We start from the raw sequence: 10,628 nt of genomic DNA on the forward strand, positions 1-10,628 counted from the left end.
GGGGCAGTCAGCAGGCAGCACCCAGGCTTCGAGGGCGGGTCCCCCCAGGATGGAGAGCGGTGCTGCATGCGGTGGGCAAGGCGGCCTGGCTGGGAGACAGAGTCAGGGCAGGGTGCCCACAGGCCCCTGGGACAGATGGGGGCTCAGGCAGTCTCCCCCCACACACCCCCCTCTGATCCCCTAGCGAAGAAAAAGCAGCCCCCTGGGTGCTCAGCCCACACTGACCCTGCTGCAGGATGCGCCCGAAGGCCTTGCTGTGGCTGGAACAGTTCCAGCGGCGGAAACGGAACTGGAACTGGCACTCTCGCACCCCAAGCCGGGCGCCCCGGGCTAGCTCCGCCACCACTTCTGGCTCAGCCTGGCACAGCTCAGCCTGCCGCCCTGCCAGCCGCCGTGCTTTCCTGCAGATGCTGGTAGGGTCCATGACCAGGGGGCTGCCCACCGCCCTGGAAAGCAACCGAACAGCAGGGCCAGGGAATGACTCAGAGGGCTTGGGGGGAGGGGAGGGGGGAGGGAGACTGCCCGGTCAGCCCAGGGCTAAGAGCTGGGATGTGCTTCTTCTCTCGCCCCACTCCAGCTGCGTTTGAGATTGTCCTAACTGGTTCTCTAACCATTCCATGTCCCCCCTTAACTAGATTTTAGACTGAAATTGCTATCGGGCAAGGATTCCGTCTTGTCCTTCTGGGCACATCTTCATTCATAAATCCTTATAGGAATTTGACTCAAGGTGAAGGCACCTGGCACCGGCCTGCCGCAAAAGGGAGACAAGGAAGAAATTAACAGGAGGAAGATCACAAAAACTGTCGAAGTAAAAAAACAGTATGAATCATAAAGCAATACAAAGAAAAGTAGGCAAAAGTTGTATCAAAGAAGGATCTGGCATTAGTTGGACAACAAGCTGGATCTGTCAGCTGAACAGCCCTGGGGCTAGCAAGCAGGGGCAATCCCAGGGATGTAGAAGGCTGCAAGATTTTAGAATGGCTAGGGAAGGGAAGCTCTGAAGGCAGTCACACTCCCTCTGTAGCTCAGTTTGTCCTTCTGTAATATGGGAAGGTTGGGCTTTGATCTCTCAGGTGGGCCCTCACGCAGTGATATCCTCTGTCTCTCTGTACTGGAGAGCAGGAGGAAATAGCTGGGGACCGAGGTGCTGAAGCATTAATGTGAAGTAAGTGACACTGACCCTTCTGTTCTGGGGTCTGTGACATTTTCAGAGCAGCAGGGCAGCAAGCCAAGCCCTGACGCCACTGGTTGTGACATAACTGGTTTGGGGAAAGGGAAGGCCATTTGGCTTGGTGGGTCAAGACCTCACGGGAAGTTCTGTACACTTTCAGAAATCCTTCCGTTCCTAGCCTTTGTTTCACCTAAGAAGAGAGCTGTTATTTGGTTTCCATGTATCAGACCCTCGAAGGTTAAGGTTTTCACTCTTGAGTGGAGCTGCTTTTTTTTTTAAGATTTTATTTATTTATTCACGAGAGACACAGAGATAGCAGCAGAGACCTAGGCATAAGGAGAAGCAGGGTCCCTGCGGGAGGGAGCCCGATGCAGATCTCAATCACAGGACCGCAGGATTATGACCTGAGCCAAAGGCAGATGTTCAACCACTGAGCCACCCAGTTGCCCCTTGAGTGGAACTACTTTAATGAGATTGCTCTTGAAAGCTTAGCTGGGATCCCTGTGCTTGCTGTAGGAATGAGTGCTTGGAGTACTTGGATCTGAGAGTCACTTGAGATCACACAAAAAAGCCTTCAGCAGAGAGCAGGAAAAGACTCCTTGGGTGGGACTAAGTGGTACCAGGAGATAGAAAATGTAGAGGAAACTGGTAGATAGGTGCCCAAGGTCATGGTGGCCTACTTTCGTGCCCATCGCTGCTCCCCCTCTGTCCCCGTGTGCTCTGCAAGTACAGGCTGCCCAGGCTTGTTCTGGCCCCACAACATGAGATGTAATGGGCTTGAACAGCAGTGAGTGGAATTTAGGTCTTAAGGTAGAACTTCTCAATGCTGGGGAGAAAGATGCTTGAGGAGAGAGTTGTAGGAAGATGTGTAAGATGGATCCTATAAGGTCTCCTACTCTCCTCCCCACACCACCACCAGACCCCACCCTATCAGATCATTGTCAGCCCCCTCGACCCGTTTTCTGGAGCCAAGATCCTTTTCTCAGTGAAGAGACATGCAGTCCAGGCCCTCCTTCCTCCGCGCTTAAGACCTGCTCATCACCGCATTCCAACCACAGCCTGGGAAGGTCCAGCTTCCACCCTTTCCCAACCCAAGAGAAGTGATGGATAGAGGGGTGGGCAGTGCGTCACAGGTACGGTAGGGGAGCCCAAGCTGTTTCCCAGTGGCCCAATGACTTTGAAGAGTGGATCGGCCTCTATCTATCATCTATCTATCTATCATCTCTCTATCCATCTATCCATCCCCGTATCATCTATCCAAACTCCATCCACTTATCCACCTCATTACAATAAGGATTTGAGGCTGCTTCCAGCAGGGTTGTATAGGGTCAGTAGATAAGACTATGTACACCTTGGGAATTAGAAGTGGCATTTTCTTTTCCTTCCCATGGCAGATTTTTAGGTGCTTAGTTCATATTTCCCCCAATTTTTATTATGAAAGTTTGCATATTATGAATGATTACTATAATACTACAATGAACACCATTTAATACATGTTTTTGAATGAATGAATGAGCCACCTAAGAAGAATGTCCCCACTCACCAAGGCCAGGCCCCTATCCATTTGTGATTCCCGGACCCTTAATTAGCTCCCCCCCACACCCCTACACTGGATGTAAAGGCAGGCAAGCAGACTTTCCCATGGCTATCCAGCTCCTTTCCTGCCACCTGCATGTCTAGGCCACCACCTGTGAGTCTGGGGCTCTGCAAACTCATCTTTCTACCCCACCCCCATGCCACTAAGCTCCCCAGTCTCCCCTCCCCAACCCTGCCCTCTGCTAACTCCCTACTTTCCCAAGGTTGACTGGCCTTATCCTCTCAAGGTTACTCTGACCCCATCCCTCTCCTCTCCCTCCTCCTACCCTAGGGAAGCAAGAGAGGGTGGGGGGTATGTAGGGAGAAAAGCAAAAAGCCCCCTGACCTTGTCTGCTTGCCAGGGGCTAGAGATAGAAGGAGCAGGAAGGGTGGGGCCCTCCAGGAGGTGGGGCCAGCCCTTTGCAGGGTTGAGGGGCTGCCCCAGAGTCAGTTGCTGGTCTGGGTCTGGCTCCCCAGGCTGGCTGGCTGGCTGCCTGGGAACAAAGCTTGTTTACAAGCTGGTCAGGAGGAGGGATGGGCAGTAGTAGCAGCTAGAATCCCAAGGGACCGGCTTGCTCCCTGCCCTCCCGTCCTCGCTCCCATCCCCAAGTCACAGGAAAGAAAACTCCGGAAGAAGAGTAGCAGGGGGGCGTTGGACAAAGCATCAAGCCTCATTTCTATACCCTGGTCTCTGTTAATTCTGGGTAAGCTGAGCCACTGTGGGCAAGTTGGTCCCTCTCTGGGCTTCAGAAACAGGAGGAGGTAGCATGAGAAGCTCCCTTTATCCCCCCTACTGTTAACACTTGACTTCACATCAAAAACCAACTCCTCCATCTCCCCTCTTCCTTTACCCTCTTCTCTTCCCTTCTGCTTCCTTAGGGAATCAGCTCTTTTTTGGCCTTTGAGTCAGCATTGGCCTGGGGGCAGCCCAGGGAAGATGTGCCCATTTGGGAGCATCTGCATGTTTGGGGGACTGGAGCACAGTCGTTGTAAGAAATATATAATACGTAGTATGTAGAATCTGAGATCCTAATCAAATAGCCATTCCTGGGCATAGAAAAACATGAGGCTAGCCCTAAAAGAAATCAGTATGCAGACAAGAAGGGACAAGCCTGGGGTTGGCCATTTTAACTGGCTTGGCTTGTGCCAAGATCTCCTTCCCAGGGACCTTGATTGGTAGAGTCAAGTGAGGTGGCATTAGGGGCCAGCCAGTTCCTACTGGCAACATCAGTAGATCTAAGCCCTGGGGGCCCCAGGTTCTGGCCTAACCTACCTTTCCATCTCCAGATTCAGAAAGCCAAAGGGAATGCCAGAGGTCACCTAGTCCTACCCAACCACCTTCCCTCCCCTCATTATACAGATGAACATGAAGGAGGGAGTTGACTGACCCTGGGAGGGAGGTCACTCAGTGGAGGGATCCTTACTGCAAGAAATTTAGGTGAATATTTTTGAAACCAAAGGAGCTGGAGGGAAATGACCACATGAGGTATCAGAAAACCTCAGATGACCCCACATGCCCTCTTCCACACCGCCCTTCCTTACTCTTAGCAGTGTTGGCTAACTCTGCATCCATCCAGATTACACCTTAAACTTTTGGGACTCAGAGCCACCCCCTCCCAACCCCTAAGTCAGCAAAATCAGACCCAACATATCTCCAAGCTCACTTCACTAGCCCCAAGGAGCCACCCCACCACCACCACATCGCCTCGGGTGTCGCTTATTTGGGGGTGCTTGTTGTCCTGCCTGCGGCATAACTATTTTGTCTTGTTTTCTCATCTTATCTTTCTCCCCTTAGATCGAAGACATACTAAAGACAAAGATGTCATGAGGAAGCATAACATCATCAAGAGGGCACCTTCAGACTTTGGGGAGGCTGAGCCTGGGGTTTGGATCTGGGCTCTGCCATTTGCCTGGTTGGCACTTAATATTTGTTGAATGAATGAGACCTCACCTTCTGAGCCTCAGTTTCCACAACTGTGAAATGGAAATAAATGATACCTGACTGCTTCTCTGGTGCACAGGAAAAGAGCCTGTCCAGAGAATGAGACCCAGCAAGTGGGTTTTGTCTTCCTGGTCATACACCCATATTCATCTCTTGGACCTGCCCCGTGCGGGGCAAGCAGTAGGAGTGCAGGCAGTGTTTGTGGGTTGGTGAGAACACCCTCTTCTCCAATGCTCTGCCCTTATGGCTCAGCTTCGATCCCTGTGTTTCATCCTCCCTTGCCTGCCAGGCCCCTGGACCAGAAGCCCCCCTCCAGGACCCTCCCCTTCCCCAGAGAGAACTACTGGATGGGTTTTTGAGGCCAAGGAGATCACAGACTATTTTGATGTCCAGCCTCTGCTGAAGGGCCTCATGGCCAACCCCCCCATTTCCTCACCCTCACCCCCAGGGTCCCTAGTCTGACCCCCACCTCCTAGAAGCCAGCAGAGGGAGCCCTGAGCCCTGGGGCTGTGGGTGGGGGCTGCATGGGGGTGGGGGAGGTGGGTGGTGGAGAAGGGGCAAAAAAATGTTGCCTGACGGCTGCTGAGGCGGCTGGGCCCGGGCCTGTGCCCGCCCGCCTGTCCTGTCCTGCTCTGTCTAACTCCATAATTACTGCTCCCCCTCCCCCAGCCCCTTCCCCCACCCCAAACACCACATCAAAGCCAGTGATGCCCCAGCTCCATTAACCCCTGCCTCCCCACCATCCACCAGACACCCCATTCCAGCCCTCTCCCACGCTGGCCCAATTTGGTTCCCTCTGCCCTGTGCTGGACACTGCCCTTCCCACCTCCTCACCCGGTGATCCTTCTCATAACTCATAGACGCAGGGGCTCTCCCTTCCCTGATGGGACTTCGTCAGTCGAGGGGGCTCCCTGTCAGTCAGGGCTGGGGGGCAGAGGAGTGGGCACACTGAGCCCCCCACTGCATCCTCTGAGGACAACCTGTCACATGCTTCTGCTCTCCCATCCTGAGGTGGGGAGTAGCCATGTGGCGGTGGGGACGGGGAGCAGAAGGTGCCTGTGGAGGGCCCTCTACCCCCTTCCTGACCCCCGCCCTCGCTGCACACAGGGGCGAGGTACACAGCTGGAGGTGGACTCCCAGCTCTAGCCCTCGCTGCCTGCGTTCTGGGTGGCCTCAGGCAAGTCCCCTCTTGTCCCCGGACTTCGCTGGACTCTTAACCAGAAGGGAGAAGACTGGCTTAGATGATCTCCAAGTACTTTCTAGACCTAACTTCTGGCTTCAATGAAGGGCTTTAGCCGGAGGAACCAGCTTTGGACGCCAGGTGGAAAACAGAAGATCCCTCCCAGCGACCTTTCCCTCCCTCAGCTCCTCCTCAGGCGGCCAGGGGAAGCACCCACGGTCTCACCGCACCCGCCCCGGCAGGGAGGAGGACGCGGGCTAGAGGGCGCTCTGCCCAGCCCCCGGGGACAGGCTGCTGAGTGCCCCAGCGCCTCCTGCTCCCTGGCCGGGTGCCCTGCTGCCAGCCTGACCGCGGCCGGCTGCCCGCCTGGCCCTGGCCTCATCCCCTCCACAGCTGCATTTCTCCATCAAAGTACACATTCTGGAATCCCCCTCGCTGGGCCCTGGTGATCAAACCTCCCACTGACCTCCCCCCACCAACTCCTGGCTTCCGATGAGAACGGGGCAGGAGGGGCCCGCCCCCCCCCCACCAGGAAATGTCACAGTGCCAGGACTCTGGTGGGCTCAGGGCATGCTCTGGCCCGGATTGAGCCAGCCTCCTTTTGCCCCTGCCCTTTTCTGCTCACAGCCTCATTGTCTCCCTCCAGGGGAAGCTGCCAAGGCGGGAGGCCTGGAGGGGGGTACTGGGTGGCCACCCCACCCCCATTCTCCACCCCACCCTGAGCTTGACGGGGGCCAGCCACAGGACTGGCCACAAAGGGTCAGATAAAGACACCATGGAAGGGGATGGCCAAACCCAGCCTGAAGGGGGGAGGTGGGGTCTCAGCTGGAAAACCTGGGTGTCAGGAAGAAGCCTGGGTCCTTTCCCTGACTCCCTGTGGGGCAGAGATGAGGCTGTCCTCGGGCCTCCAGGCCTGGTTCCTGGGTTCCTGTTTCTTTTCCATAACGGGGTGGGGTGGGAGGGGGAAGGCAAGATGAGATGGGGGAAGGGAGGGAGACTGGGTGCTGTTTTGCTCATAGAACAAGGGGGAGGGTTGGTTTCTTTCATAGAAAATATAAAACAGAAAGAGGAAGAGAGAAGGGAGATTGATTTGGCTATTCTGTGAGAGTGAGCTATTTTCCACATCCACTGATGGAGGCATAAATAGAGATGGGTCAGACATTGAGAAGAACTTCCTGGGGGAGGGTGGGGAGGGTGGGAAGGGTGGGAAGGGCTCGGAGAGCAGGCTGGAAGGGGTGGGAGCTGGTGACCAGGAAGCTGCAGACTTTCCCTCTCTGCCTCACTCTCAATCTGTCGGGGCCAGAGCGCAGGCTGGATGGCCTGGAGGCAGTGGGCTGGACGAGATGACCTCAAGAGAGCCTGGCCAATGTCCTGGAATCTGGGATTCTGCGATTTACAAAGATATGGTTACAGATGGGAGAGAGACAGACAGAGAGGCCGGAGGCAGAGTTTAGAAAGCATGCATTGCATTGAGGGGGAGGGAGGAGGAGGGGGGAAAAAGGGAAACTTTTCTGGAACCCAGAGCCAAGTACCTGAGCCTATTCCAGTACCTGGATCACTCCCCTACAGGACCCTCCTTTCCTAATCAGGACAGTCCAGTCACTCAGAGTTCCCAGGATCCCCTCTGTTCCTAGCTTGGCTGCTACTAGAATGTCAGAGTGGACTGCAAGGGGCTGCTGCTTTCCTGTCTAGTGCTAGAGCTCTGGCCTGGCTAGCATTCTCTGAGAAGCAGGATAAAGAGAGCCATCAAGCAGGTCCTAGACATCAGAGAATAGCCTGGGAGCTCCTGGCTTGATAAAGGTCTTAGTCATAGTAAAGCTGGGTTAGGGGGACAGCGCAGGGGTGAGGGGTGGGCAAGGAGTGGCAGGAGCCTCAGGTCACTGGGGATGCTGGGTCCAGCCCTCTAGCCCAAGCCAGATCTTAGAGAGCAATGGTGGGGTGGGGTAGGGACAAGAGAACAAGCAAGTAGAGTCAAAGATCCTGAGAAAGGAATCTGGGCTCAGACCAAAGGAATGAAGTATCAGAGACAGAGGAGAGCAAGGGGGCCAGTGCAGGTGGGAGAGGCAGGTTCTTTCTGAGAAGCAGCTGAGAGAGGCAGTTGCCGGACACCTTATCACCCCAGCCCCTCACTCTTCACCCCGCTCCCCCTGCAGCTGCAGCCATGAAGGCCCCTGTGTTCTCCTACACCTGCCCTCCTCACCTCCTCCCCCACTCTCTGCTTCCCCAGCTCCAGGGTCAGTCTCCCAGAGACCAGGTCTCTCCCCCTTTGGCTTGTCACCCACACAGCAGCCCCTCCTGAACCAAGAAACCCCCACAGACACAAGTCTCAGAAAGCTGAATTGACCAATTCAGCAGCACTCCACAAAACTTCCCCGGCACCTTCAGCCTCCAGGGCCCAAAGGCAAAGGCTCTGCCCTCCAGGAGCAGGGAAGAAGGACCACAGAGGGGAAGTGAAGTGCAGTAACTGGCCTGGTTGCCCAATGCGTGGGGTGCAGTGGGAGCACACAGAAGGCAGAGGAGGAAATACACAGAGACGGTGTTAGGGAGGATGTGGTATTCTACTTGGAAGGATGGCAATGGTTTGGAGACAAGGAAAAGTAGAGGGAGGGCAAGGACCACCAGGGAGAGATGCCTGTCTCCATACCTTGAGAAAGGGCAAAATTAGGAAATATGAGTCTGGGAAACAAGGTAGAGATCCCTTGACAAATTTTGCTTGGGACTCTGGATTTTAAACTTAAATTAATCCTCCTTTTCACCCCTACAGATTCTAGTCTGGAGAACCTGCAGCGTGGAAGAGGGGACTTAACATTTACAGAGCACCTCCCAACGTCAGATCATTTTGTAGGTCCTCCCGCCTAATCCTCCTATCCAGCCTCGCAGATAGGGGGGCTGTCTCCCAACTTTACAGTTGCGACGTTGAGGCGCAGAGAGAAGTGACTTATCCAAGGTCACAGACTTAACAAATGGCCGAGACTGGATCTCAGGTCTATTGCAAAACTGATACTATTATTTTTTTTTTGATACTATTATTATACTAAGTTATCCTAAGCCAGGATCGAAGGTCGCAAGTCCTCTGGCCGGGACCTGGGTCATCCTCGATTTGCTCCCTCACTGACACCCCCGAGGGACTTCTCTCCCGCATCACGAAGGAGGGATCGCCGCCAGCAGCTCGCTGTGTGGGCATCCAGCAGCTCCCTATCTCCCCGCAGGAGAGGGATCTGCCTGCCACACCCCTCCTTCCAAATCGGGGGTGGGGGAGGAGTGGAGGGTCGAGAATCCAGCCAATGATGTGGCGCTATGCAAATAGGCAAGACTCTGCTCTCTTAGGATTGGCTGATGCATCAGCGATCCCGTCCAAGTCCCCCCTCTTTAAACACCCAGCTATTCCGGGCGGGTCTTTGCAGCTCTGGAGAGACAGGGACGCGGAAAAAAGGCTACGGGATCCGGATCTCCGAGAGGTCCCGGCCCGGCACCCACTTTCCCAGTTGCTGTCCAACCCCGAGACTCAAAGTTGCCGAGACCTTAGCTCCACAGGTGTCTGCTCTAGGTAGGGCCCGGTCTGGAGGCCACGTCCCCGAGCCCTGGTTGGCCAGGCCTCCCTCCCTTCCACGGGGACACTTCACGATTCCCAGTACCTACGAAGCTGTATTTTTTCATGCCGGACCCTCACGTCTGGAAGGGCCGGGCGCCTGGGTCCCTTTCCTGTCTTTCTTCCTCTTCTTTGCTTCAGGAGGAGGACGTAGAGAAAGCTGGGGTCCTGACTCAGTTTCCCTTTACGTTTTCTTCCCCTCGCCGCTACTGTCCACTTTGAAGGAGCACTCAGAGAGAAGCTGGGGGGTTGTCAGGCAAAAGTAAGGCGGGCAAGAGGCAGCTGTCTGACCCTCCCAGCCTTGTGGCTTCCCACCTTGTTCCTCTCGTTCCCACAAATCCAGTCCTCCTCCCCTAAATCCAGGGCCCTCCTCACACACTCTTTTCTTCGGCTCTGACTACAGACCTTCCCCACGTGTAGCCGGTAGCTCTTTCCTACCCACGTGCCAGTTCCTTGAGGACCTGGGTTGAGCGCATAACCGGAGGGAGTAGGGGGAGGATGGGGAAGGGTGTGCAGCGCGAGGTAGGAGGAAATACAGCAGAAAGCGCGGAGCGGAGGCTTAGGAGCGTGTGAGGGGCAGTTTCGAAGTGGCCCAGGCGGGGCCGGCAGACAGGCGAGCGGCGCGCACCTCCGGCACCTCTCCTGCAGCCCCGGGGCTGGGCTCCGCTCGCAGGTGGAGCCCGGAGGCAGCGGGCGCGCGTTTCGGAGCCCCCCGGTCGGTCCCGAAGCCCCCCGGAAGCTCCCGAGCTCCAGGAGCCGCCCCGGGCCAGCCAGCCCGACGCAGCACTCACCACCACAGTCCACCGACGTGCGCGGGGCACAGGAGCAGCAGCAGCAGCAGCCCGAGCAGGGAGGGCGAGGGCGGCAGCATCGTGAGCGCTCTGCCGCCGGCCGGTGCCGTAGGGGGCGAGGCTGCGGGGCGGCCGGTGCGCGCGGGGGCGCGGGCTTCACGGCGAGCGCGGCGGCGGCGGCGGCGGCGGCGGCCGGGAGGCGATGGCTCGGGCGGCGGCGGGGGGGCCCATCGCGGGCGAGGAGGGCGCGGCGGAGGCGGAGAGCGGACGGGGCCGCCAGCGCCTGTGTCTCCCGCCGAGCTCGCTCGGGAGAAGAAATCAGAGCCGCGGGCGGGGGTGGGAGGGGAGCGGGGCCCGGGCGGGGGCGGGGGGCAGGGGGG

The 10,628-nt window shown here is 56.6% G+C and overlaps 1 protein-coding gene and 1 long non-coding RNA gene across 3 annotated transcripts in view; one reads left to right on the top strand and one right to left on the bottom strand.

The window, feature by feature from the left end:
* Window positions 1-4,801, top strand: part of LOC140625772 (uncharacterized) — a 14,061-nt gene extending 9,260 nt beyond the window's left edge. For both annotated transcript variants that reach the window (XR_012025088.1, XR_012025087.1), the window contains exon 3: window positions 4,542-4,801. This is a non-coding gene — a long non-coding RNA (uncharacterized lncRNA). The remainder of the gene's footprint in view (window positions 1-4,541) is intronic.
* The window catches only part of WNT6 (Wnt family member 6), a 13,457-nt gene extending 3,079 nt beyond the window's left edge, over window positions 1-10,378 (bottom strand). Inside the window, exons 1-2 of the mRNA XM_072813328.1 lie at window positions 10,249-10,378; window positions 226-446 (exon numbers count right to left, since the gene is read on the bottom strand). Coding sequence (XP_072669429.1) covers window positions 226-446; window positions 10,249-10,328 — 301 coding nt within the window. The 5' untranslated portion in view covers window positions 10,329-10,378. The remainder of the gene's footprint in view (window positions 1-225; window positions 447-10,248) is intronic.
* Between the last annotated feature and the right edge of the window lie 250 nt (window positions 10,379-10,628).

Source organism: Canis lupus, chromosome 36 (genome assembly GCF_048164855.1).
Source record: "Canis lupus baileyi chromosome 36, mCanLup2.hap1, whole genome shotgun sequence".
Lineage (NCBI taxonomy): Eukaryota > Metazoa > Chordata > Mammalia > Carnivora > Canidae > Canis > Canis lupus.